The sequence below is a fragment of the Crocodylus siamensis genome, chromosome 1 (assembly GCF_052110815.1).
Source record: "Crocodylus siamensis isolate JL-2025a chromosome 1, ASM5211081v1, whole genome shotgun sequence".
Taxonomy (NCBI): domain Eukaryota; kingdom Metazoa; phylum Chordata; order Crocodylia; family Crocodylidae; genus Crocodylus; species Crocodylus siamensis.
Genome location: NC_143395.1, coordinates 154,492,306 through 154,518,680, shown reverse-complemented (window position 1 = coordinate 154,518,680; position 26,375 = coordinate 154,492,306). Strand labels below are relative to the sequence as shown.

The 26,375-nt window shown below is 50.7% G+C and overlaps 1 protein-coding gene and 1 long non-coding RNA gene across 4 annotated transcripts in view; one reads left to right on the top strand and one right to left on the bottom strand.

Annotated features, from left to right (window-relative positions):
* The window catches only part of AARS2 (alanyl-tRNA synthetase 2, mitochondrial), a 34,769-nt gene extending 14,279 nt beyond the window's left edge, over positions 1-20,490 (top strand). For all 3 annotated transcript variants that reach the window (XM_090046408.1, XM_090046416.1, XM_090046425.1), the window contains 15 exons: positions 831-869; positions 2,251-2,362; positions 2,981-3,108; positions 3,959-4,109; positions 7,517-7,686; positions 8,924-9,037; positions 11,661-11,801; positions 12,552-12,689; positions 13,145-13,254; positions 14,750-14,858; positions 16,344-16,466; positions 16,577-16,687; positions 18,695-18,778; positions 19,133-19,240; positions 19,896-20,490. In XM_090046408.1, the coding sequence (XP_089902534.1) occupies positions 831-869; positions 2,251-2,362; positions 2,981-3,108; positions 3,959-4,109; positions 7,517-7,686; positions 8,924-9,037; positions 11,661-11,801; positions 12,552-12,689; positions 13,145-13,254; positions 14,750-14,858; positions 16,344-16,466; positions 16,577-16,687; positions 18,695-18,778; positions 19,133-19,240; positions 19,896-20,060 (1,803 nt within the window). In that variant the 3' untranslated portion in view covers positions 20,061-20,490. The remainder of the gene's footprint in view (positions 1-830; positions 870-2,250; positions 2,363-2,980; positions 3,109-3,958; positions 4,110-7,516; positions 7,687-8,923; positions 9,038-11,660; positions 11,802-12,551; positions 12,690-13,144; positions 13,255-14,749; positions 14,859-16,343; positions 16,467-16,576; positions 16,688-18,694; positions 18,779-19,132; positions 19,241-19,895) is intronic.
* A 1,541-nt stretch (positions 20,491-22,031) lies between these two features.
* LOC149873521 (uncharacterized) lies at positions 22,032-26,120 on the bottom strand. Its single transcript, XR_016439865.1, has 3 exons — positions 25,796-26,120; positions 23,546-23,712; positions 22,032-23,021 (listed from the first exon to the last, which is right to left on the bottom strand). It is a non-coding gene; the product is annotated as an uncharacterized LOC149873521 (long non-coding RNA).
* Positions 26,121-26,375: the final 255 nt, after the last annotated feature.

Sequence of the window (26,375 nt, the reverse complement as noted above, 5' to 3'; positions counted from 1 at the left end):
AGCAAGCTTTGGCCGGTGCAGAGCAACCTGTTCCAGGGTTGCTGGATCTCCTTCCTTTTATTTCCAGTTGCTAAAAACCTATCGAAAGAAATAGTAAACCCATCGAATGTTTTCCTCCGGGCCCTCTTCTACATAATCAAGTTGTTGGGGTTGCCATGGAGCTGCCATGCCATGGTAAATGGGGTGAGAGAGGACATGAGAGATCCCTGCAACAGTAAATGGGAGAGCAGTTGGCCATGAGATAGTAGCTATGAATCCAGCTCTGAGCACACCCTATCACTATTCTTAAAGTCCTACCTCAGTGCTACCTGGTCTTCAGGCATTACAGAAACATTTCCTTTATGCCTGTCAGTCACCTGTCACCTCAACTCACAGGGGAGTTTGTGTCATATTTAATAATAGAATGAATTATAGTACAGCTCTATCAGAGAGGCAAGCGGCAAAGTGATGACTCTGGGATGTCAAAATACTGGCGGCTGTTCCCAAATCTGCTCTTGACCCATTCCAATCTTGAACCAAGTTGTTTCCCCTCTGTGACCCAGTTTCCTCTTATAGTGAGGGGACTAGCAGCTTTAATGCTTTGTAAGGTGCTTTGAGGTTCTACAGTGAAGGTGGGGGAAGTGAATGTGCATGCAGTATTAATTGTAATTGCCAGGAGAGATGGTGAACAAGAACAGGCCTGGTCCTACGATGGGCCCCTCGCAAGGTGAAGAGGGTTGGTGAAAGGGCAAGAATGAGACTCAGGCTGGTCCACAACCCCAGAGGATGTGGGGAAGAAAGGTTCTTATGCTGATAGCGCATCCTAATGCTTTGCAAAATTGCCTCTCCAGGGGGATACGTATCCAGAGCTGAGGAAGAATGAGGATCAGGTGAGAGCATGGATTCTGCTGGGAAGACGTGCTGACCAGTCATGGGAATTGTGGTGTGCAAAGTTGCCTTCTTGAGGGATGTTTGTGTGGGTTACCTTAATTTCTTGCGTGCAACATGCCCCAGAATGAAATACACACCTTGTTTTTAAAGGCTGAATGAAGAAGATAAGATCTTTCTTTGTAGTAAGTAACCAAATAGCAGCAGCTAGGGAACAGAGCCTACTCATTGTTCTGCCCCTTGTGAGTCATGCCAATTTTCCATTTGCTTTTACCTAGTAAGCAACAGAAACTGCTCTTATGTATTTTTGACATATAATGCACATTGCACTTTCCAGCAGCTGGTTTTTAGGAAAAGGGGGCATGTTTTATGCAAGAGAAAAAAGGGCATATTGTATACAAGAAAACAGGATATCAAGGTGTTGCCTTGGGATGAGTTTGCTCCTCTATCATGGCTGAGCTTCCAAAGGAATGTGGTTGAGCTCAGACAAGCTGAGACTGTATGTAGGTACCGTAGGCATGGTCAGGGACTATGTGCATGGTGCAGACCCTCCAGTGGCAGTTGAGCATGGCTCTTGCAGGATGGGGTTTTCTTATACTGGGATTGACTGGTGGGTGCCCTGATGAAGCCAAGGCAGCTTGTGTACCACCTGGACTGAGGTAAAAGTCTGGGAGCACAGAGCTTGGGTTCCCTTGCCAGTACATCCTTTGCATCTCCTACTTCCCATACTCATATAGCAAAGCAGAACTAGGTGTTTGGGGCAGCTGTTTTACAAGTTTTTCCCTGCCCAGCTCAACCAGCATCTTTCAATCTAAAACCAGCAGCACCTTTGGGGCACCTTATCCAGATTTCTCATTCACTTGCAAGAGTGGATGTCCCACCTGCAGTGTCGCTAAGCGTTCCCTCTGGTCTCTCTCAGCAGGTATCTGATTAGTTCTTTCTAGCAGAGGTGGAGGAGGTCTCTAGTGGTATTTGTAGCCCTTAGCAGCCATAGCCCTGAGCCAGAACACCTTTATGCAGAGTCCTGTACAGATGTACAAAGGTGGTCTCTGCCCTGGCAAATGCAGCTCCCTTAGTAGACACTCAGCCTGCTCCCAGCACAGATTAGTCAACATGGCACAGGGCAGGCAGGGTTCTGGAGGACAAATTTAACTGTGGACCTCACCCCAAGGGAATGTCACTGAGGACGTGCACAGTAGCAACATTTGAAGTGTTCCAAGTGCCTTTAATGCACTCCAGAAATGAAGGTGCAGGTGTACTTGGCTTTCAAAGTGCTTCAGAACTAGCCATTCCACTTCTGAAATTACCCTGGTAAAAACAGGAACAGCTTTGAACCACTTCCCTGTGAAGCATATCCTGAGCCTGCTGCTGCTCTTCCACCAGATTGTGACCATCATCAATGAGAATGAGGTGGCCTTCCTCTCCTCCCTCCAGCGGGGCCGGCGTATCATAGACAGGACCCTGCAGCAGATGGGGCCCTCCAAGCTCTTTCCAGGTGAGTTCCTCTCCAGTACTACTTGCTACAGAGGAGGAACAGAAGCAGGAGCCTGCCAGGGATGGAGGGTGGCTTGGTCTTTTGACTGGGTCATGATTGACCCACAGACACAGCAACTAGCCCCCTCCCCGTGTAGTGGGTGATAGTGGGGCTTAATCCCTTCCTGGACAAGGCAGATTTGAACAAAGTTCTCCATACCTGGTCGCTGTTTGACAGCATAGCTTAGCACCTGCTAGTGCCAGACAGAATGGCACACCCCATGATCCTGAAGCCTGAGAAGATCTTCCTGCATTTGCAGTGCCCTGCTTTGTCATGGCTGGGGCTTTCCTTCCCATATTCACTGTCTTGAACTCTGCCCCCAACAAGACATGCTGTGTTATTTTCCTCATGGGAGCAAACTGCCTGTTACAATTACAGATGTCTTTGTGCATGTGTAATTCCTAGGGGTGAAGGATAGAATGCTCCATGCTGTCTGGCAGCACTGCCCCTAGTTAGGAAGCATTGCTGATGGGATATACATGCAGTCTGTCAGAGGTGATGAGAGATTACTTCTGTGACGCTGTTGTATGTTCTGTCCTTGGCCATCCAGAGCTCAGTTTCATTCCTGTCCCTCTGCAGTGGAGGTGGCATGGTCTATCTATGGAAACCTGGGGTTCCCCTTGGACCTGATTGGTTTGATGCTTGAAGAAAAGGGGATCCAGCTAGACTGGGAAATTGTGAACAAGCTAGCCCAGGAAGATGCTGAGGTAAGAAACAGGACTTGGCCTCCCACCTATGTTTCCATTGGTATGGCTTGTATCCAATACTCTTTCCTGTGGATCAAAATGGGGCCTGTCAGGACTCCCATTGTTAGTGCCCTGCACTACCTCTTGCCTTCCCTCAAAATCCTTGGTTGGTGCTCTGCTCAGGGGGTTGACTCCAACCTGAGAAATGTACCTACTGAGAGCAGTTTGTTGTTTAATTTTTAATGCCGCTTTCTACAGGACATGTTCTAGAAGCTGTCAGCTCAGTGGACTCTGTGCCCAGAAGGGTTGACTAGATCAAAACAACCTAACAGATGCTCTGTGGTGAAAGCAGAGTCTTTCCAGGATGGATGGCCTATGTGGGAGTCTTGCATTCTTCCCTTCCCATCCCACCCCCCCTACTGGCCTTGTAGTGGATAAATCAAAGTCCTCAGCCTCCCAAGCTGCAACTGAAGTGCTTATCGCTCTATATAGAGAGAGAATGCACATTAGCATTTTTGATTTCTCTGTTAGAGGTGGCTTAGTGCAGTGCAGCTGCACTGAACGCCAACTGCCTGATTTAACAGCAGCTCAGCATCAGTTGCTTCTTGAGGCAGCCCAGCTTTGACTGAGTATATTACTGTAAAGGAAGGAAAGTGAATGGCTGCCACGGTCTGAGGCCACAACCAGTGACCTCAGGGCGCAGGTGCTTCTAGAGTGCCCTGCAGCATTTCCTCTAAGCTACACAGCATGTGCCTAGCAGCATGGCATGAGCACACCTGCACAACTGCACATATTGCACAGCTTAGAGGGAACAGTGGGGAATTAAACAGTGGTGTCCTGGGGTTTAATTCTTGCTTTTGCTCCCGTGTAGAAGAAAGCTAGGAGCCAGCAGACAGAACAGCTGGAGGGGTCTGCTGCACAGCTGGATGTGCATTCACTGGCTCAGCTGCAAAGGGACGGCGTGCCTGTGACAAATGACATACCAAAATATGCCTACACACTGGGGCCGGATGGCAGATACGGTAAGAGCCCACGTGTGGCAGGCCAGTAGCGGGTGGATGCTCCTGTGCCGAGCCACTTGCCTCACTGTGCCAAACCACCTTCTAGGCTCCAACTGCCTCCCTGGGGGCACCTCACTCCTGGCCAGCCTCCTTCCTGGAGCACACCTGCTAGCCTGGGGGTAACACTGCCATCACCAAGGGTCTGAAGTGATCCTGGCTCTGTGCCCTGTGGGAAATACAGGCCTAGTAGCCCTTGAGGGTACTCAACCCACTTCAAGAACTTGGGGTGCTTCCCTCAGTCTGAAGCACAAATAGTGGTCTCCCTTAGTCAGCAGAACCAGAGGGACCCCAAAGCATAATTGACCCACTCCCAATAAGTCTCCCATGCTAGGTACAAAGGAGATCTTTTTTGGTTACAAGGAGTAGGTTTGGAATAGGGTACAGGGTAGAGCAATGTCAGAGAAATCTCATAGAGCAAACAGGGTGGCTGGGTAGCCTTTGATCATGCGTCTGAGTTACTACAAGCTATATATCTAATTTAGATCTCAGGTAGCTTACTCACGAGTATCATCCAGAGGCAGGTGGAGATTCCCTCTGGAGGCAGGCAGTTCATTGATCATGAGTTTCAAGAGAGAGCAAGTTTCAGATGGTCCAGCTTCTCTCTAAGTTTTCATTATGGCTACTGCCCCTCCTCCTGGGCAGTCCTTAACGTGCATAGAACTTATGACCTCATTTACCTGGTCCAATAGAGGCCAGCACCTGTTGGCTGCTAGCCAGCCAATTTGAAATGCATTACTGGTTGCTGGGTACATTGGCAGGGTCTCTAGCCCCCTCCCAGTCAGGTTGGCATTACTTAGAACAGGGGCGGGCAGTTATTTCGGATGGAGGGCCACTTACTGAGTTTTGGCAAACCATTGAGGGCTGCATGACAGGCAGCCAGGGGCAGATAAATACTAATTTTCTAAATTTTTTAGGGGCCCTGTGGGCCGGATAGAATGGCCTGGCAGGCCGCATCCTGCCCCTGGGTTGCATTTTGCCCACCCCTGGCTTAGAACAGTAGGGAGCATAAGCCTATCACCCAAGTATGTGATGCCAGTCATGTAGGCAGAGGGAGCAGGTTTCCCCCCTCCCTCAGGAATGTATCCAGCTCAGGTTATAACTCAGGGTCACCTGAGAGAGGGGGCAGAGGAATCTGCCCTTTGCAGTGACCATGTTAACCAAATTGTCACACAGCAGAGTTTTTGGGGAGAGACAGAGGTGGCATTCTGCCACACCAGGTACCATCCAGAGTGCCGGCACAGTGCTAGAGTGGGTATCTGATGCATGGTCTCCTTGGGATTTGCCAAGCATCCTCCCCCTACAAGGAATAATAAGCCATCTGGTATGCTGGAGAAATGCAGTTTATAGAACACAGGCTCATACGTGGGTTGGGTGAAAACCAATGACATTTTAATTAAGATGCATTTTTCTTGTTAAACTAGACCTATTTTAAGAATAAGTTTGAAATTAGGGCAACCTATGTGAGGGCCTAAACTTGACATAATATGTGAAGTCACTTAGATTTAAAAAAACAGTATCCAAGCAGAGCATAGTTGTTGCTGATGTTTTAGCAAAGTCAATCCCCCTTACTACTATGGAAAGTCACTGCAACCAGAGCACTTGCACTTATGGTTTGCTGAAGTGACAGACCAGCTTCTGGCAGCTGCAGCCATTTCTACAGATGTAAAAATAACTTGTTTCTTTTTCATTTCATTCTGTTCAGTTTTGTCCAGTTCAAGAACTAGCTCCTTTAAAGTTGCTAAAACACTTGAAAAAGGAGGAAGGCATGTTTGTTTGTTTTTCTTCCAGCCTATCAATACAAAAACCTAGAGTTGAGAGGCTGACTTGCCTGTTCTAAAATCCTGGAGGCCATGATGACTAGAAACAATTGGTTAATTCCCTAAATAAAGTTAAAGCATCCTTTGTCTAAAACATTTCAGTAAAATGTTTTTCTTATGTCCATACCACTTTTAATGTTGTGTTGTTACTTAGTTACATAGAAGTACTGGGTTTGCTTTCTATCTTTCTAATTGAATTTCATTTTTTGTCCAAAACCAGCTTGACAAATATTGGGGGAAAATAAATGATCCAGTAAATAAAAAACGTACCATTCCCTAACAGTATAAAGCAGGGGTGGGAAATTATTTGAGCCTGCAGGTCACATAGGCAGTTTTGGGGAGCTGTCATGGGTAGATAGCCTCTCTTTCCCCACGCCCCACAACAGCCTGGAGCCCAGGTACCCTGTAGCTCTTCACTGCCACCAGTGCCCAGCAACAGTTAAAATTTGTGATTTAAATCAGTCCACTCTGGACATACACCTACTGTAGTGATTCTCAACTTTTTTAGACTCAAGGTGCCCCTGCATAACTTCTATGAACTAAGTGGCACCCAGTTTCAAAAACATATTTGAGTGCTTACCTTCCTGTAGAGGGGCTGGCAGGGGAGCTGGGGGTTTGTCCAAGCAGGGACAAGCCTGAGCCTGTATTTATTTGCTTAATTTATAGGCTTGTTTTCTCACACCTCACTTATCTCATCACTTCACAATACACTTCAAAGGATCTGGTGGCACCCAAGGGTACCGCCGCACCCTGGTTAGGATCACTGATCTACTGTCTCTGAACTCCACCTGAGACCAAACATGCAAAGTAGATCATATGCCTGCCCATGGTAGCTCCATAGTGGTGGTTGAGCTGAGAGTTAAGGGTTGGTGTTACCCTATGAAGTAAAAAATTGTGTTAGATGTCATCTCTGCATTTCTGTTGAAGATGTGCACCAAGCCTATTGCTGACAATCAGAACGGGTATGTGGGTGCTAGGTATAGTAAAAATGGTTCAGAGAACCCTGTTTTTGTGGGCTGGGGTGGGTAGGCTTTGTTCTTAAGTAATTTTAATTAGCTTTTTAACATTTTTACCCAGGGCGCTCAATTTGTCTTAAGAGAAACCTGCCATTGTTGTAGTAGGCCACTAGATGTCACTGCTACTTTATGTAGAGTTTAATGTTGCTTTAGAACGGCTGGTGATCACTGGAAAGAGTGAATTTGGGCCCTAGAGGTAGGGGGTGATGTCAGTGTTTTATCCTCAGACATACTGTATTTCTCCTGCTCTCAGACCCTTGTCAGGAATCTATACTGATTGGGGGGCTCATAAGTGGGGCCCATCATCACAAAACTGCCCTTGAGCATACAGCTCATTGCTGCCAGACCACTTTATGTGCTTCCCGTCCACAGTTAACAAGTGGGACCTTCCGTCTTTGTGTACACTGCAGTCTGAATGGGTGTGGGGTATAGACAAGCTGCAGGGTGACCTGTAGAACCCACCTGCACTCCCATGGGAAGGCAGAGAAGTGTTGGTGGCTGGAGCCCATTCCTGATCCAGTCTTGCCTTCTGCAGTGTTCAGCCCTTGTCAGGCCACCATTCTGATGCTCTACAAGGACCGATCTCTACAGAAAGAAGTTGGAGCAGGGCAGCGCTGTGGTGTCATCTTGGATAGGACCAGCTTCTATGCGGAGCAGGGCGGGCAGGCACACGATCAGGGCTACCTGATGCTTCTGGGACAGCAGGTGAGGCTCTCTGTGGTCCAAGCTTGAAATTAAGGCTGGTTAGACTCCCCAGAGTGGTGTTCCCCTCTTCATTGTACCAGGTTGCTTGCTATAGTCCTCCTGCCTGTTGTCTTCAGGCTCTTCCTCTTCTGCCAGCCACTTGGTGAGCTGGGCACTTAGGATGCACAGTGGCTTAGTATCTGGGGGGAAGCCCAGTGATTTGTGGAGCAGTGGATGGTTTGGGGAGATGATGGGCTGAGCTGAGTATGTCTCAGCCTTTTCCATTCTGTTTGTCTCCCTTTTTTGCCCCTCTTTGCAATGCCAGTTGCCAGGGAGGCTCAACATCCCCTCTTCTCCATCATGCTGCCCTCTTCCCTAGCTGGGCCACCATATGGAAACGTTGAGCAGTCATCAAATAAGCATGGGCTCAGCAACTTCTGCAGAGCCAGCCCTAGAGAAACAGAGGTGGTTGCCCAACCTGCGTCTTGCTTCCTCTTCTGTCCTCTTCTTTTCTTCTCAGAGGCTCTGGGGAGAATCCCCACACCCCTCTCCAAAATATGTGCTCTTTTAGAAAATTGGTTTCTTCCACCACATCAAGAGGCTGAAAGGCAAAGACCACAGGTTCTTTGGAGTGGACTCCTACCATAAACGTAGACTCTATTATTGTGCTGTAAAGTGGGCTGGGATATGGTATATAAGCCTCTGCTAACCTGTGGTATCGCACCTTTCCCTGCTTCCCTGAACCCTGGGAATCACCCATGGGTCACAGATGCTTCTAGCCCAAGAGGACTGGCTGGATTCAACAGGCTGTATGTCTACTTCTCCCTAATGAACCAGAGAGGGCACCACTGAGTAACAAGAATCCCTTACAGCTCAGGCCCTTAGGTCAGCCCAGTGGTCCCCTACGTGTCGGGTGAGTTTGGGGTTTCAGTCATGGTCTCAAAAACTTAGCACCATGACTGGTGCTAATCTCCCTGCTCATGGGCAGCCTCTACACAGAAGCCACAGACCAAGTAAACCAAGGGCTGAGTCACAGTTGTGGTAAGAATAGGATGATGCTTGTAGGGGGCTTGTCCTTCCTCTTCCTATCCTACACTTGCTTTGGGGATAATCCAGGGGGATTCTGTGCTCCAGGGCTATCAGGTAGATGCTCTGCCAGCCACTGAACTTGTCTTGCCTTGCTGTGCTACCATGGAGGCCTGAGGCAAGGAGAGTTTTGTGCATACTTATCTGTCACTCTGTCTTGCTCTGTTCTGAGGATGTGCTGTTCCCAGTGGAGTCAGTCCAGCTCTCCGGTGGCTACGTTGTCCATGAGGTAACAGTCCTGGAGACCCTGCGGGCTGGAGATCAAGTGCAGCTCTTTGTGGATGAGGTAATGAGTTGCTGGTCTTCACCCTTTCTTGGTCTTGCTTCGGGGTGAAGTGCTTAGCAAAGTGAGAACGCAAAGCTGCTGCTCCAGTAGGGCTCTCGCATCCCCTGCTCCTCATGTTTGGAAATGGGCCTTTCCCCCTTTTGAACGTAGGTTCTTGGACGGAGTGCAGGACCTCCATCTAACCCAGGAGGTGCACAGCCCCACCAGGGGGGACGCCTTGTTGGACCTAGTGCTGGCGACGGGTGATGACCTGGTGAGGGGGCTGCGGGTGCTCGACCACCTGGGCGACAGCGATCATCACCTGCTGGAATTCACCATCCAGCGTAAGGTGGCAAAGGCATGCAGTAAGGCAGCGGCCCTAGATTTTAGGAGGGCAAATTTTAAAGAGCTAAGGAGGATAGTTGGAGAAGCGTTGAGGTCCCGGAGGGGAGGGGAGCCACGTGTCCAAGGAGAGTGGTCGCTCCTTAAGGAGACGATCCTCCAAGCCCAAAGAAAGATAATCCCAACAACGATCAAAGGGAGCGGGAGAGCACACAAGCCTCCATGGCTCACCAAAAGCATCCGGGAATGTCTCCTTGCTAAAAAGGAGGCTTACACACAGTGGAAAGAAGGGGTCATCACCAGGGAGGACTATTCTGTAGTTGCTCGGGGATGTAGGGGGGTAGTTAGGAAGGCCAAGGCAGAGATGGAACTGGGACTAGCTTCCCAGATTAAAGACAATAAGAAGTCCTTTTTTAAATACATAGGGGGTAAAAAGAAGGTCCCAGGTAATGTGGGGCCCTTGCAGGATGCATTGGGAAACTTGGTCGTCACACCAGATGGCAAAGCTAACATGTTTAACGATTTCTTTGCCTCTGTCTTCCTAAGTAGGGACCAGAACAGCCACCCCCCTGCTGGGCCCCCCTCAGGCCCCGGGGGAGACACACCTGGGCCACGGGTTAGCGAGGATTTAGTTAGGGAGCTTCTGGAGGGGTTGGACGTATTCAAGTCAGCCGGTCCGGATGATCTCCACCCTAGAGTTCTAAAGGAACTGGCCGAGGTCATTGCAAGTCCCCTGGCACAACTTTATGAGCACTCGTGGTGCTCTGGTGAGGTACTGGAGGACTGGAAGAGGGCCAATGTGGTTCCCATCTTCAAAAAAGGCAGGAAGGAGGACTTGGGAAACTATAGGCCGGTTAGTCTTACCTCGATCCTAGGCAAGCTGTTCGAGAAAATTATTCTGGCACACATCCAGGAGGGGCCAGCAGGGGACTGCATGCTTAGAGGCAACCAACATGGGTTCATCAGTGGCAGGTCCTGTCAGACCAACCTGGTGGCCTTTTACGATCAGATCACCAGATCATTAGATGCAGGGGTAGCAGTGGATATAGTCTTCCTGGACTTCCGGAAGGCTTTTGACACTGTCTCTCATCGCGTTCTCATTAAGAAACGGGGGGGCTGTGGTATAGACACCCACACAGTCAAATGGGTCACCAACTGGCTGGAGGGCCGCACCCAGGGGGTGGTAGTGGATGGGTCCTTCTCAACCTGGAGGGATGTGGGCAGTGGGGTTCCGCAGGGCTCGGTCCTCGGGCCCACGCTGTTCAACATCTTCATCAGTGATTTGGACGAGGGGGTAAAAAGCACCCTGTTCAAATTTGCTGATGACACTAAGATGTGGAGGGACGACGGGAGGAATAGGCTACAATCAGACCTAGACAGGTTACAGGGGTGGGTGGATGAGAATAGGATGGGTTTCAACACAGACAAGTGCAAGGTGATGCACCTGGGGAGGAACAACCAGCACCATACCTACAGGTATGGTTAGGGAACTCCCCTTTTGTCAGCATGGAGGCGGAAAGGGATCTGGGGGTCATCATTGACTCCAAGATGAACATGGGCCGGCAGTGTGGGGAGGCAGTCAGGAAGGCCAGCCGTACCTCGTCATGCATCCACAGATGCATCTCGAGCAGGTCCAAAGTGTTCTGGGTGCCGCACTTTAAGAGGGATGTGGACAGCATCGAGAGGGTCCAGAGGAGGGCAACTTGCATGATGGGGGTCCAGAGGAGGGCCACTTGCATGATCGGGGGCAGCAAAGCAGGCCCTACAAGCAGAGACTACAGGACCTGAACCTGTTCAGCCTCCACAAGAGAAGGCTGAGGGGGGATCTGATGGCCTTCTACAGACTGGTCAAGGGGAACCAGCAGGCTATGGGTGAGTCCCTGTTCCCCCAAGCAGTACCAGGAGTAACAAGGAATAATGGCCATAAGTTGACTGAGAGTAGATTCAGGCTAGACATCAGGAGGCGCTACTTCACAGTCAGGGCGGCTAGGACCTGGAACCAACTTCTAAGGGAATTGGTGCTCACTCCTACCCTAGGGGTCTTCAAAAAGGGGCTAGATAATCACCTGGCTGGGGTCGTTTGACCCCAGCTTGCTTTCTTTCCTACCCATGGCAGGGGATCAGACTTGATGATCTGGTCAGGTCCCTTCCAACCCTACCAACTATGAAACTACATCTGCTTTTTATGCATTTGCTGGCAGGTGCAGGTTCCCCACCCATGTGCTTTCCTTCCATCAATCATAGTGGGGTGTTGTAATGTCCTCCCAGCTCTCCTTGTTGACCCAGGGTATGTTGCTTTCAGGCCCAGCGGCTAGCCTGCATGGTGAACCACACTGCCAGCCACCTGCTGAACTTTGCACTCCGCTGCATCCTGGGAGATGGCACAGAGCAACGAGGGTCCCACATTACTGCCAAGCAGCTGCGATTTGACTTCAGTACTAAGGTGATGGAAATCCCACATACTGCTATTCCCCAAGAGTAATGGGAATGCATGAGACTTGTCTAGAGAAACGATACTTCCTCTACCTTCCCACCAGTTCCATTCTTCTATGTGGGAAGTAACCATTGAGCTTCTTGGCCACTCACCTATTGTTAATTGTGTCCTAGGTGGAGCAGGGGCTGGGGCTCAGTTGGCAGCTGCTGTGTGGGCGTGAGGGTGGCTGTCGTACAGATGAAGGGGGTTGACAGGATGCAGGTCTTGTGGGTAGCAGTAGTGTCTTGAAGACTTGGGCTTGCTATTTTCAGGTGTTGGGTGTACTTCAGGGTTACTCCTGGTCAATGTTTACTACTACTAGCATCCTTCTGGGTGCAAGAAGGATGTATGCAAACAGGAAACAAAGGCTATTGGGTCAGGTGAGCACCTAAGAAATGAAGTCGTAGCATTTAAAAGTGCCTTGTCTAAAGAATGTGACAAATGCTGTTGGATTAATGCTGACCTAGATCACAAGAGTAAGGCAGAGGAAAAGAGAATAGAAGGGTCCTCATTACCCCAGTTATGCAGTGTGGGTGGAAATGAGATACAGAGGAGAAGCAATTTGCTCAGAGTTGGAGGGAAAGCTGGGAATTGAATCCAGGAGCCATGACACATCATGACCTTCCCCCCACCCCATAACATAGCACTTTCTCCTTCATGCCATTTGGAATTGTGCCTCTCTGGAGAGGTTTTCTGCTGATGGACTATCTCCTTTCTCAGGCTCCAGTGACTACGCAGCAGATGCAGGAGATAGAAGGCATAATTCAGGAAGTGATTAAACGAGATGAAGCTGTCTACATGGCAGAAGCCCCTCTGATGCTAGTGAGAAGCATTCGGGGACTTCGGACCATAGATGAGGTACAATGAGAAGGTGGATAGGAAACTCATAAGCCTCAGCAGAAGGCAGCTACAAACAAGAGCCACTTAAGCTATATGAGACATACAGTGATGGATTCCCCAGTGCATGGAATAGAGCATGGAAAGGAAAGTGTTATGAAGAAGAGATGCTGGGGAATAGAGGTGTGCTCCTGGGGTACCCAGGCAGTGGTCTTTCTGAATGCCATAGTCTGGTGGTGTGGAAAAGGCTGCCTGCTGCAGGGAGGTGAGGACAGAATTGTGGTGTTGTCTTAGGCTAATGTCTACCTGTCATTCTAATTTACAGGAGTCCTGTATGTGACAGCTGCTCATGGCTGCCTGTAGCTGTATCTGGTGGAATCTGGAGTGGGAGGGATGGTCTCAGGTCTTAGTGGTTGACTGAAACACAGAATAAGCCCTGTTGGCTGTTTGCAGCTGATCCTTGTCTCCTTTCACAGGTGTATCCAGATCCATCAAGGGTGGTGTCTGTTGGGGTGCCTGTAGACACTGTGCTGACCCAGAACTCTCAAGCTGCAATGCAGACCTCTGTGGAGCTGTGCTGTGGGACGTAAGTGCCCTTCCCCATCAGTTCTTCCCTTTTCTCTCTAGTCAAAGGGTGGGTTTTGGGGGTGCTTCTGATGCCTCTAGCTTGTCTTCCCTGCATCCAGGATTTGAGTGAGAATCTCTGCACAGTCTCTACTTACACTCCTGGGAGGGTGGGCAGGAAAGTTGCTTAATGGTTAGATTGCCAGGAGGGGGCTTCCCCACACCTGGCAGTCTAATGAGCTAGATAATCAGACTCCAACTATATGACCATAGTTGATTAACATCCCTTCTCTGCATCGTCTCAGTTTCCCTATCAGCAACAGTGGAAAAATGATCTTGTTGCACTAAGAAGACTGTCTACAGGGAATTTGGAGGGCCTTGGACAAAAAAGGCTGTATTGGAATGCAAAGTACTATTCTACCCAGCCATATTTCGTAGTTCAGGGGGCTGCCTGTGATGTAAAGTAAATGCCAGGCAAACTGCAGATTACAGAGCTCTCACTTGAGAGGGAGGTTTCTGCTGGCAGTCAGAATGCTGACTGAGGTGTGGATGTTTAATATTTTTTCATTGATCACCTTGGCAGAAAAACTAGGCATATTCTAACGAATTCTGAGGATGTTGTGCAATTAGGAGGCATTGCCAAACAGGGCAGGACCTTATAGAAAGAATTGGATGTCTTGAGGGCTAGAGAAGTAGAAAGAGGATAACTTTAAAAGTGCCAAATGCAAGATCATTGCATTAGCAGGAGCTCTTGTTGCTACTTCATGAGCTTGGGGGGCTTATCAGTGAGGAACAACAAAGGAGCAGAAAAACTTGGGTCCGTTAGCTGATCAAAAGGATGATTTATGAGACAGCTGTTAAAAAAGCCAATGGGATGCACTGAGCAAGGTTTTTCCAATAGAGAAGGGAGGTTTTAATCTTGATCTATTGCCATTATATGTGGCAGTAGATCAAGCCTCGCCAGGAGTCTTGTGCAGTCATGGTGACCCCTGTTCAGGAAAGATGAATTCAGACTGAAGCAGGTGCGGAGAAGGGTTGGTAGGATGATAAAGGTAGTGGAGAGCTTGTGCAATGAGAGGAGACTAAAAGCCTAGAGAAATGAAGGCAGAGAGGGAATATGACTGCTCTTTATAAACATACATGGGTTGTAAATACCAGGGAGGAGAGAAGAGCTATAAGTAAAGTTAAAAGATGAAGCTGGAACAAAAGCACATGGGTGTAAACTGTCCATAAATAAATTTTGGCCAAAAATTAGGTTTCCAGGCATCAGTGGAGTCAGCTTTTGAAGCAGCTTTCCAATCAGAGTAGTGGGAGCAGGCAATTTAGCAGGGCTTAAGATGAGCTTGATCAGTTCCTGAGCTAGATAGTATGGCAGAGTTGCCTGTGGTAGCAGAGGACGGAATATGGTGTTGTCCAGAATCCCTTCTGTCTTGTGATAGCAAGCCCAGGGTGAATATGGATGATGCAAATGTCCTGACTCTTTGCCCTTTCTTTTCCTCTCTCTGCCCATTTCACAGGCACTTACTGAAAACAGGAGCTATCCAGGATTTGACCGTCATCTCTGAGCATCAGCTGGTTAAAGGGATCAGTCGTATCATTGCTGTCACTGGGGAGCAGGCCAAGCAGGTGAGATGGAGAGGCTAAAACATCCTTTTCGTGGTGCAGAAGTCTAGGGAGCAGGCACACACCCACACTGTAAACTGCTGTTCAGTCCTGACCTGCAGTACCTGCTTCTGTGCCTAGTCTTGCTCCTTTCCCCCACACAAGTCTGCCAGGTTACATCACCCATGACTTGTACCTCATCCCTCACCTCTCCACACTGCTCTGGCAGTGCCGCTTATGCCTCCCCTGCCTCTGCCAGAACTCAGCCAAAATAGGAGGAAACCTTTCACTCTTGCAGGTGGGATCTCACCCAAGTACCTAAGTAGGAGTTAAAGGTTTGACCTTCTGTGGCTTAATTTCATTTCCTGTCTGTCACAGCTGTCCCTGACTGCTGATTCCTTGTGCTAAGGGGAGAGCAGTTCCAATCAAAAAGATTTTGCTTCTTTGTGTATGGTCTTTGACTCCTAAATAAAGGTCCTGGCTGACTGGTCCATCTGGCTTGGTTGCTTCGTATGAGATGTCCTTATGTGGCTGAGTGCCTGACAGCAGGGCTTGCTATCTGACTTGCCCCTGTGTAGCCACATTCCTGACCAGACCCTCCCCTGCAGCAGATTGTGGGGCACACTTGCCTTGCTTGCTGGAAGCACTGACCCAAAGCCACCCCTTGCTGTTTTGTGTCCCACACAGGTTATTGTTGTGCTTAGTGCTGAGGCGAGCAGTTTGCAGTGGGGGCTGCACATGTTAACCATCCAAGAGAGGTCACTAGCACAGAAGTCAGAGAAACTTAACCCTTGCCAGGCAGAGCATCTTTCCCGCTCTGTGCCTGCTCTTCCATAATGCCCTCTGCTCTCCAGATACAAAACCCAGGGCTTCCTCCTCTGCCACCTCAGGTCAGGATGAGCCCAGAGTCCAGTAGAATTGTTTTTCCTTCCTTCTGAGTCAGGCACCGTAGAGAGACTGTACTCTGAGCTTTGAGACTAAGGAGTATCTTCAGGAGAAATGCCCCTCACTGAGGTGTTGTGTCCAGGCCAGTGCTGAGCAACTCCAGGAAGGCATGATACAAGCCTGTGTTGGCTCTTGGGAGGATTTGCATGAAGGGACATGGCAGGCGCTTCTCCCTGTAAAGCCTTCACTAGTACAGGCTAGTGAAAAAAAGAACAATAGTGGGGCTCTTGGCTTCTTCCAGGAAGGCCTGGGATCACTGCCAGGCATTTAAGTGTGGTTCTTGAAGAAGCCTACCTGTGGGGTGCTCACTCTTCATCTTTGAGCAATTACAGATTGAGGGGGAGGATTGTCTCCTCCATCCTCTGTAGCACCAGCATAAATACACCCAATAATTCATCACTACTAAAATGCAAACAAAAGTTTTTTGGTCATTAAGGCTCAAACCCTTTAATCAGCTATTTTTTGGGAGCCTTCCACCAACCAGCCAACAAAACAGACCTGGCCCTATTTATTACTTTTCTTACGCAGCATATCTTGTGATGACCTGTTTTGTCACTCTTCTAGGCCCGGGAAGTAGGCCAGCGCCTGGCTGCAGAAGTAGACTCTCTCTGTGTGAGAGTGAAGCGAGGAAACTCCTCTCTCCCTGAGATACAGAACCTCTCTAAGGAGGTGGGCTGCTTTATCAAAGTGAGTGCTGTGTTCCTCATACAGAAGGATGTCTGTCTGTCTGTCTTTTCCCTAGGAAGTGTAAATGTGGGGGTTAAGTAGCTGACATAACTCTTTCCCCTGCCCCACAGGAGCTGGACACCACTGCAATGCCCCAGTGGCAGAGAAGAGAACTACAGACCGTCCTCAAAGCCCTGCAGCGAGCTACAAACACGGCCATTAGAAAGCTGGAAATCAGTCAGGTGAGGATGCAGCAGCCAGGGCTCAGCAGCCTGCTTATGGCACCAAACTGCTCTACAGTAGAGGGCCAGGCAGGTTCTCTGGGTTTGATCTTCCTTCCAAGGAAACCCTAGCAGTTCTATATGCTAAAGAGCAACCTTGCTAAGAATCCAGATCCCCTTGAAATGCTGGGGAAAGCAGAATGCTATTGCAGCTGGCACACAAAGATGCTCTTGGTTGGGCTTCTTGTGACCAGTTCGTCTAAACTTAGTCAGTCATTAATTTTATATGATGGGCCTGACGTTTCACCCTCTGCAAAATCTCTACTCCTTTCTGGGCTGAGAATTTGGAGAGCTTCATGGCAACCCTAAGCAGCTGCTGATTTCCCAACACAACCCCACTGGAAGGGAGGTAAATATGCCTCCTGCAAGACTACTGGTGAACTGAGGCACAAAGCTGAGGTGTGTCTTTATCACCTGGCCCCACAGCAAGGCAAAGGCAGGGCAGGGAATAGAATTTGGACCCTTGGGCCCTGCTCTTATTGCCATAGCTGCATCCTCTATTTTGGTAATTAATCTGATTGTATTTCAGGCATGCAGGTTTGATGACTTAATCTTCTCTTCAGGTAGCTGAAGGATTTAGTATCTCTTTCAAGCAAAGGACCAGTGCCTAATTAACAGAGATCCTGGTTTTTCCTGATAAAAAATCTCAACTTCTCTGATTAAAAAAAAATCACAAATTCTCTGATAAACCCCCAAAATCTGTGATTTAAATTGAAAGCCCCCCCTCCACCCCCCCACCGGTTTTGCTGGTGCCCCTCACTTCTGCCTACAGGCCCCCCAGCTGTACTTATGCCTCTCCCTCTCCACAGGCCCCTGGCCCTACTCATGCCCCTTACTCTTCCCTTCTCTCCCCCCACCCCACCCCCCAGCTCCGTGGCCCTACTGGTGTCCCTCACCCCTCCCAGCTTCCCCAGCCCTGCTAGTGCTCCCTGCCCCCCCAGCCACCCAGTCCCAGAGCCGCCTGCCCCCAGCAGGAGGTGGTGGCTGCTGCAATCGAGTGGAGCCCATCTCTACCCGTGTTGCTGCAAGCACTCCCAGAGGGTAGGGGGAACCTGTGCCCCCAGATCTGTGGTGGGGGTTGGGGACTGCCCACTGCAGGATCAGGCTTCTGCCCTGCTGCCCTCTCCCACAGCCTCTGCAGCCCAGCAGGTGCGGCCCAGTGCCGCAGGGAACAGCGAGACTGCGCAGGAAAGCTGCTTGCCATTGCGAGTTCCATGCTGCCCTGGCAGTGCATCCCTTGCATGCACAATGACACAAGGTTGTACCCCTCACCTCTCTGCATGCACAGGAGATGGATTGCCAGGGCAGCAGGGAGTTGTCCCTACCTCCACAACAAGCTGCCCATGGCCCCATCCTGCTTACTGGGGCTCTGCAGCCATGCATTATGGCCCTGGGCCCCAAGCCTCACACACTGCCCTGGGCCCTGTTCAACTCCATCCCTCCCTCCCTATGTTGGGGGAGTTGCTCTCCAAGCTGCCTGGCGGCCATGTGCATGGCACCCCTTGCCTGACTGCCCTCCTCTGCGCCCTCCTAGCCCCCTGCAGGCTGGAACTGCCAGACTGTAGAGAGCTCTTTTTAAAACTACAAAATCTGCAGGTTTCTCTGCTAAAATGAGAAATCTGCATTTTATTTCAGTAAGAGGGGAAATCCACATTTTACTCCGTTTTTCCATGGGAAATGGAAAACCCAAATCCCTGCTAATTAACCACATGCTGGCTGTAAAAATGTATTGGACAGCATGTTCTTGACAGAGGAACTGAGGACCAAATGAAACATGGATGCTACACTCCGTTTTCCCTTTAAAAGAGGTTCCATTTCCCACACCCACCCTGGCAAGGCTGATGAAGAGGAGCTCAGGATATAATCTGGCCCCTTACATAGCATTAGGTGCAACGGTGGGTGTGTGCCTTCCTCACCCTATGCCCATGGCAGCAGCAGTCCCTCATAGCACTGTGTCTCCTTCTCTAGGCCGCAGAGGCAGCACAGATCCTGCTGGAGAAACATCCCAACCAGCCCGTTATAATCGACACTGTCCCAGTGGCCTCCCTCTCGGTGAGTGTCCAGGAAGAATACCGCTATGCAGGTAGCACAAGGTGGAATCAGTAGGGCCAGGCTCTGGAGTTGGAGGGAGCTGTCAGGCTAGAAGCATAGGTGCATTAAGCCACAGCAAGGGAGTTGCCAAAGATTGGAGGTGGGGTGGAGATAGGGAGCTGGAGTCACCCCAAAATTTGCTGGGTCAGAAAATGAAGTGACCTGAGCTGCCCACTGGCCGGTCCAACCATGTCCTGGGCTTGGTGCAATAACCTGCTGCTCTGTGGATCTGCTTTGTCCCTTGTTCATGATCCTCCCACCCCCTTCCAGCCTCCCTTGCCTGGGCTCTGACTCATCCCCCTCTGTTTCTCCTAGATCCTGGTAAAGGTTGTAAACCAGCTGTGTGACAAATCTGGGGTGTCAGTGCTGCTGCTCAGCCCACAGGCCTCCGGCCAGGTACTCTGTGCCTGTCAGGTGTCCAAGGTAAGCTGGCTGCTGCATGTATCAAGCAAACAGTCTCCACCTGCAAAGGGTTAACGAAGCAGGCCAGGCTCTGAGGTGTGGAGTAGGGCTGCAGAAAGACCAGAGTACAGCCAGGCACCACGTTGTTCCTTTTTGGTAGGGAACTCAAAAGGACTTCTCACTGTAGCCTGTCAGTGCTGCTACTGAGGCTTGTGGAGGAGCCCAGGCTGAGACAGGCAAGAGATGCCCAAGCCTTCGGCCTTTCCTAAGCTTACTTTAGTCTACACAGGGAGAATTCAGGCACAGGGCCCACATCAGCCATTAGGCAGGCAAAGCAATAGCATCTGGGTTGCTAAGCTCAGCCTCCATGGTCCTGCCAGGACCCCAGCTGCTAGAACAGGGACGGGCAAAATGCAGCCCACAGGCCAGATGCGGCCCACCAGGCCATTCTGTCTGGCCCACGGGGCCACTAACAAATTTAGAAAATTAATATTTATCTGCCCCTGGCTGCCTGTCATGCTGCCCTCGATGGCTTGGCAAAACTCAGTAAGCAGCCTTCCACCCAAAATAATTGCCCGCCCCTGTGCTAGAACCTTCTATGCCTCTTTTCTCTATCCAAGCTACAGTGCTTCGGGCTTGCAAGCTAACCTCACTTCATGTCATCTCTCTTCCCCAGAGTTCCCTACCCATGCTTTCTGCTGCTGACTGGGCCGTGGCTGTCTGTACATGGATGGGAGGCAAAGCAGGGGGCTCTGGCATTGTAGCCAAGGGCTCTGGAAATACCAAGGACATGCAGGGAGTCCTGACTGCTGCGCTGGAGTATGTCCGGACTAAGCTCTGATGCTTCGTTTGTGGGTCAGCTGGATAAGCCACAGTTGCCAGCCCCAAGCCTTCGGGCTGCTGGAACAGGGCACACACTGCTCCAGCAAGCTCTGTGTATTTTGGTGGCTTAACGGGTCCCACCACTGAACGCTGCTGCCACCAGTAATGTGGACCAAGTTTATCTGGTTTCCAGCCTTGTGGGTCAGTGCAGTGCATTCGCCTCCTGAAGAGGAGAGAGATGAGGACTGCCCATCCTGACCTGAGTGACTGGAGGTGGTGACTGATTCCCCCTCTCTGCCAGGAGTCATGGGGGTGGTGTCACAGAAGGAGCCAGCCTTTCCTGGCCTTGCTGAGGGGTGTCCCTGCTCCTCAGCTGCAACTGACAGGGATTCTGCTACTGGGGGAGCAGCACAACAGTACCGAAGGCTAATAAAGAGCAGAGATGGGCTGAACAATGCTGTCTGACTGCAGTTTCTCTTCAGGCCCAGCACAGCAAGGGCTGAGTGGAAGCTCTCCCTGCAGACCTCCTCAGCAGCTGCTCTGCCTCTCTTATGAGCAGTCTGGTTCCTCTTCAGCATGTTACACAGGGGTAGGATGGCCCTTTCACCCTCCACCAGGGCCCACCCAGCCCTCATATTTTACTAAAAGAAGAGCTTAGAAACCAGCATGGGAAAGTCCACTGGCTCAGCCTCTGCAGCCAGTACCATAGAGATTGCACAGTGCCCAGTGCCACATCCAGCCCAGGCAGAGATGCAGTCATCCCACAACTCCTCAGTAAAGTCCTCAGTCAGACCAGCCTTTAAGCCCGTTGCTCCTAAGCCCCTGCCACCAGTACAAGAGACTTGCTCACTAGTGGCCTTTATTCCTGTGCCAACAGTAGTCTTAGCCACACTGCTTAGAGATGGAAGGAAATATGTTCTTTCCAGGGTACAGTGGGTGCTGAAACCATTTGGGCTGGAGCTGACTTCAGTGCAGTTTCAGTCTGGAGGTTAAGAGAGCACTAATAGCATTTATCCGTACTCCCAAGTCATCCATGCAGGCACTTGAAACCTTTCCATGACCTGTGTTGCATCAGCATGTAGAGCCACTGACCCTGGGTCTGCCATTTGCTGTTGGATCTACAGTGGAGATAGAGCCCCTCCAAGGCACTTGACAGATCACGGCTTATGCCACAATCTAAGCTGGCAACATTTGCACTGCTAAGCAGTAATGGGAGTCCACTCCCTGTCCAATTACTCTTGGCTCCTAGGGCCTAAGAAAGGGGTGGCCAACCTGCAGTATGAGCGCCACAAGTGGCACAAGCAGCCTCTGTATGGAGCACAAAATAAATTGGGCAGGGAAGCAGAGCAGCTGATCATTCAGAGAGCACAGGGATGGAAGCAGAAAGCAGCACAGATTGAGCAGAGAATTGGCGCACTCAGAGGCTACAAGTGCTGTTCTTTGGCACATCTGCTAAAAAAGGGTGCCCCCCCCGGGCTGGTTTTGGAGCTACCATGGCAGAAGAGACTGAGGTTGGAGATGTCTGGACTTCTGGGGAATTTTCCTATGCACAAGGGGGAAGGTGACTGAGCCATGAAGTCAAGGAACACTGGCAGAGCAAAGGGAGCAATCAGCATTGTGGTGAGCAAGCAGAGCAGCTGCGGGCAAAGCTGGGAGTAGTCACAAAAGGAAGTAGCTTGTGTTTAGTGCTGTGGATGCAGAGTGATGCTGTCAGTGAGGAACCAGGACAACAATCTGAGCAGCATTGCAAATGAATTTGGGAGGGGCAGGAGTTGAGTAGCTGTGACCAGGCAGCAAGAGGTTGCAAGAGAGGGCAAGCAGGAGGCGATAGGGGCAAGGGTCTGGTGTCCCGGTCAGAGCTGAGCACAACACATGTGAGAGCCATCTTCCCTACCAGAGTGCCATGCACAGCTGGCCTGGTACTAGAAGCAGCCTTACACCTTTCTTCTGTGTTGGCTGTTGCTCCAGTATGTGTATCGGCTCCTATTTCCCTGTTACCAAGGGATGGCAGGGTCTCACATGCCACATCCTCAGCTCTGACCATTCTTAATATGGATACAGGCTAGTGCCACAAGACGGGAGTAAAACAATTTATTGTGTGTTCCCCACATCCTGTTATTGGTGGCACTGCCATGGCCTCCCTCCCCCCTGCACAGCAACAGCCTGCTGTGGCAGTGACCTGCTACACCATGTGTGCTGTGACAGTTGCTCCTTCTGAACAGGAGAGAAAACCCTTTGTCTTGCTCAGCTTCTCCCATTTTAGAGGAGTGGTGGGATAGCAGCAAAGGCTTAGTTAAGCTGGTGGCAGGGAGTGTTGCTGTTTCAAAGCCAGGCTGGCAATGTCACATCAGTTGTAACAAGCTGGCACGAAAACTCCTTGGGAGCCTTAAGGCTTAATGTCACTTCAGACACCTGCCTTGACCTCATCTTCCAGCTGCTGAACAAGAACTGTCTCTGGGAGGGGCAGGTCCACATTCACTGGCCAGTGAGGCATGGCTAATCTGAGCAGAGATAGAAGGGCTATGGAGAGAGTAGGCTCTGTTTTCAGTGCCCTGTCATGCTCCCTGCACCCTACAGCACTGACTCACCTCCTGCCTCTGCATCAGGAGTTCAGGCAGCATCTGCCTGAGCTCAGCAAGTGTTTTCATGCAGCTAAGGTAGATGAACCAGCCTTACCAAACGAGGGCAGGCTGCCCCGACACCCCTTCCTACTGGCATCCATTGCCCTAGGACTGTAACTTCCAGCATGGGACAAAAGTCTTGCTCTACTTGACATCCAACAGAGCAGGGGCACTCCTGGGTGTTTCTAGCCTAGTTGGCCTGCTCTGGCTGCTTCTCTTCATGGCAGTGTTGTCCATCCAGATCAGATAGGTGTGGGTATTTTGGGAATGGGAGGAAGCTGAAGTCTTGCTGACCTCTTGCCATGTCTGAGCCCAGAGGTATTTGTGCTGATGCTGGCTGTACTTTCTCTGCTGGAGGCCTAAATAGAAGGAGTAGTAAAACATAAGAGTTGGATGCCATAGGAACTTGAAAAGCTTAGAGACAAGCTTGAAGGCTGGGAAGTGGGAGGGAACAGGTCTATACAGATCACTCCTGCCCTAGACTGCAGCATGTTAACAGTTGCCATGTTCCTGCCCAGCATTGGCTGCACTGGATTGTGGCTGTGAAGGATGCTACAATGGAGGAAGCTGGCTTCAGTTGTCCGGTGGCATGTTCTGGAGCATGTTGCTATATTAGTAGATGTTGCAGATGACGTCTCCTCTCCATATTGGAGTGTGGGTGTGAGGAGCGGGTTGTGCTACCAGCAGGAACTTAAGGCAAAGCTGCTCCTGCTTTACATAGCAAGGATGAGGAAGCTTATCCCCATCAGCCAGAGCAGGAAGAAATTAAAGCCCCCCTCTATCCTCCCTCCCACCAGCCCCACTGGCTAATTCTGCTGGGTCCTTTGGGGGCCTCCCCTACCTCCTCCCCTTTAGCTAGGTGCATGTGTATCTGCACACTGACCTTCAGGGCAATGCCCCTGCTGACCGAGAAGGTGTAGGTAACATTGTCCTGCTGCTCATTTCCCTGCTCAGGCTGCTGCAGCGGAGGCAGCTGGAGCATTGGTCGCAGGCCCTGGGGCTTCTCAAACCAGGCACATCTCTGCTTCAGCAGCTGCTGAGCTCTCAGCACTTCAGGGGAAGAAGGTTTCAGTGAGGAAGCAATGAAGGGCTGGCCTCAACCTCTCACACCTGCACACCCACCACATAGCTGCACCAAAGGACAGCCATTCACACCCCCTATGCCACCGGGGCCTGGGCAACATCCCTCCCCACGCCTTGCCACACACACATGCACACCTAAGCTAAAGACAAGCTCATGTTGGTATTTAGATGAGGAAAACTCAGTTCAGCAGGGACTGCTCTTCCCTGAGGGCTCGCATGATCCCAGCCCCAGCTTGGTGCTGAGGGGAACTACATCTGTCACAGATGGGAGACAAAGGTGTAGATTTCTTGTCCTCAAGAGAACCCTTGAAGCTTCTCCCACAACTGTGGCTGAGCCCTTGCTCAGGTAACAGATGCCTCCCCTCTCCAGTCCTGCAGTTCAGCTGGGTGCATGATGCTTCATGCCCTGTTGAACCCCATGCAGTGCCTGGTGCAGTGACGGTTGCGTCCTACCTCATGCTTTTTTTTTTTTTTGTGGAGGAAAAAGCACTCTAACGTAAACAGTGGACCTCAGGCTGAAGCCTTGGAGGGACTGTGTTTCTCAGCCCCTGACTGGTATGCCATTTCTGCACCAGGCTTTGGAATGGCAGCTCAGTGCCTGGAGCAGCTGGCTGATCTGGAGGGGAGAAATCCTTCATGTGTTCAGTCAGCCCTGCAGGTGTCTGCTCGCTTGGGCAGAGCTGGCACTTTAGCCTGCAAGAGACAGGAGCTAGTGGTGACAGCATGGGGGAAGGGGGGTTGGAAGTTTTGTGGCTCCACAAGTCCATTGGTCATGTCATCAGGAGCACACCCCTTCTGCAATCACTGTGGGCAATCACCTTAGGGTACCAGTTGTCCACACTAAGGAGCTGCAAATCTGGCTGCTCTTTCTTGGGGTGGGAGCTGCAACCTACTTAGGAGTTAGACTAGGCAGAAGATACTGGTGCACATGCCCTGAGCCCCACAGAGTGATGCCTGTGTCAGGCGAGATCTGGCTACCGAGTGAGACAGTAGTTCTCAACCTTTTTGGATTCAACGCACCTCTCCATAACATTTGTGAATTGAGTGGCACCCATTTTCAAAACTATTGTATATGTTACAGAAGGGCCAGAAAGTGGAGATAGGGGATTATCCAGGCTGGAACTAGCCTGAGCCTGCGCTTATTTCCTTAGCTTATCTGCTCATCTCCTCAAACCTCTTAACACTGTTCAAAGGATCTCACGGTCCCATCACCCTGGTTGAGCGTCACTGTTGTAGGAGATGACCTAATCCCCACAACCACTAAGGGGGCCTAGTCAGTGTTACCACAAGAGGGGGAGCCTGTCCTAAAGTCAGCTTTGGACATACCAAGGTGCTGACAAAAGAGAGGGAACTTGAGGAAGCTGCTGAAGACACCAAGGGAAAGGCAGGGAGAACAGGAGGTGGGCAGCTTGGTTGAGTGGCAACTGAATGGAGCACAAGGCAGGAAAGGGCCTCCCAGGCCATCAAGTCCAGGCCCCTGCATTCACCAGCAGCCCCTTGTCCAAAAGGATCCATGCATTCATCTGTTCTGGCCTTTCAGACAGAGCCGGGAAGCATCCCATGGGGGAATGCCCTTCAAGGGGCCAGAAGCAAAGCACAAGGGGAACCAAGGGGATGATGTGAAATATTAACTAAGGATTCATCTATTGCGAGTGTCAGGGGCTGCCTAGCAAGGAGGCATGGGATGGAGTAAAGCCAAGGACCCTTCAGACAGCACCAGCAGCTGCGAAAATCTTTCTGCCAGAGTTGTGTCCTGAGCTCTGGCCCAGTCTCCCTAAGGGGAGCTGGGAGGCCTCCTGTTAGCTAGCTCTGCATATGTTTTTAATTTAGCATGGGAATTATGCAGGCAAGCAAACTTTCCATACACCTCTCCTATTTTCCCTTCCTTAAAACACAGCCAGGCCACTTTCCTGCTGCAACAGAGATCTTCCTTGCCCTGGGTTTTGGCAGGGATGGACCTGCACTGTCTCCATTTCCCTGAGTTCCTCAGGGGATGCTTGGGGAGGGGAAGAGATCTTGTAGCAGGGCAGAAACTCTATGAGGACCCTACCTGGAGCTCTCTGGGCACTTGTAGGAGACCGCTGCAGCCAGGCCTTCTGGAAACAAGCCCAGTAGGGCAGGAGGCTGCTCAACACAGAGTCCCTCAGCTCATCGAACAGGTTCGGGGGTGGTAACGGAGCATCCTTCTGGAGGGCCTGCTCAGCTGCCTGCACAGCTCTCCCCAGCTTCTCTGCATCCACTGCCACCTGAAGAACAACCCACAAACAAGCCTGGTATCTGGGAAGCATGCATCCAGGTGCAGAAGCTTTCTTCTCCCCCTCAGCAGTAGAAGGCTTCAAGGGGCCAGGTGGGTGACAGACATCCTAGCTGCTCCCAGGCTGCTTTGACAGAAACAGATACTATGATTTTTCCACTTACATTTTTACAACTGCAGTTGGTACTGTGCAGGACATTGCTCCAGGGGAAGCAAGATGAGCTTGAAAGAGGGGATGGGGTTTAGTCTGAGCTGGGGGTAGGGTACCTTGGGTGAGAGGGTGGGACTGTTACCTGAATCTCATCCTAATCCTCACTATAGCATTAGCTATGAACAATGAGGCCCAGTTTTTCCAGTGTGATCAAGGGTAGACCTG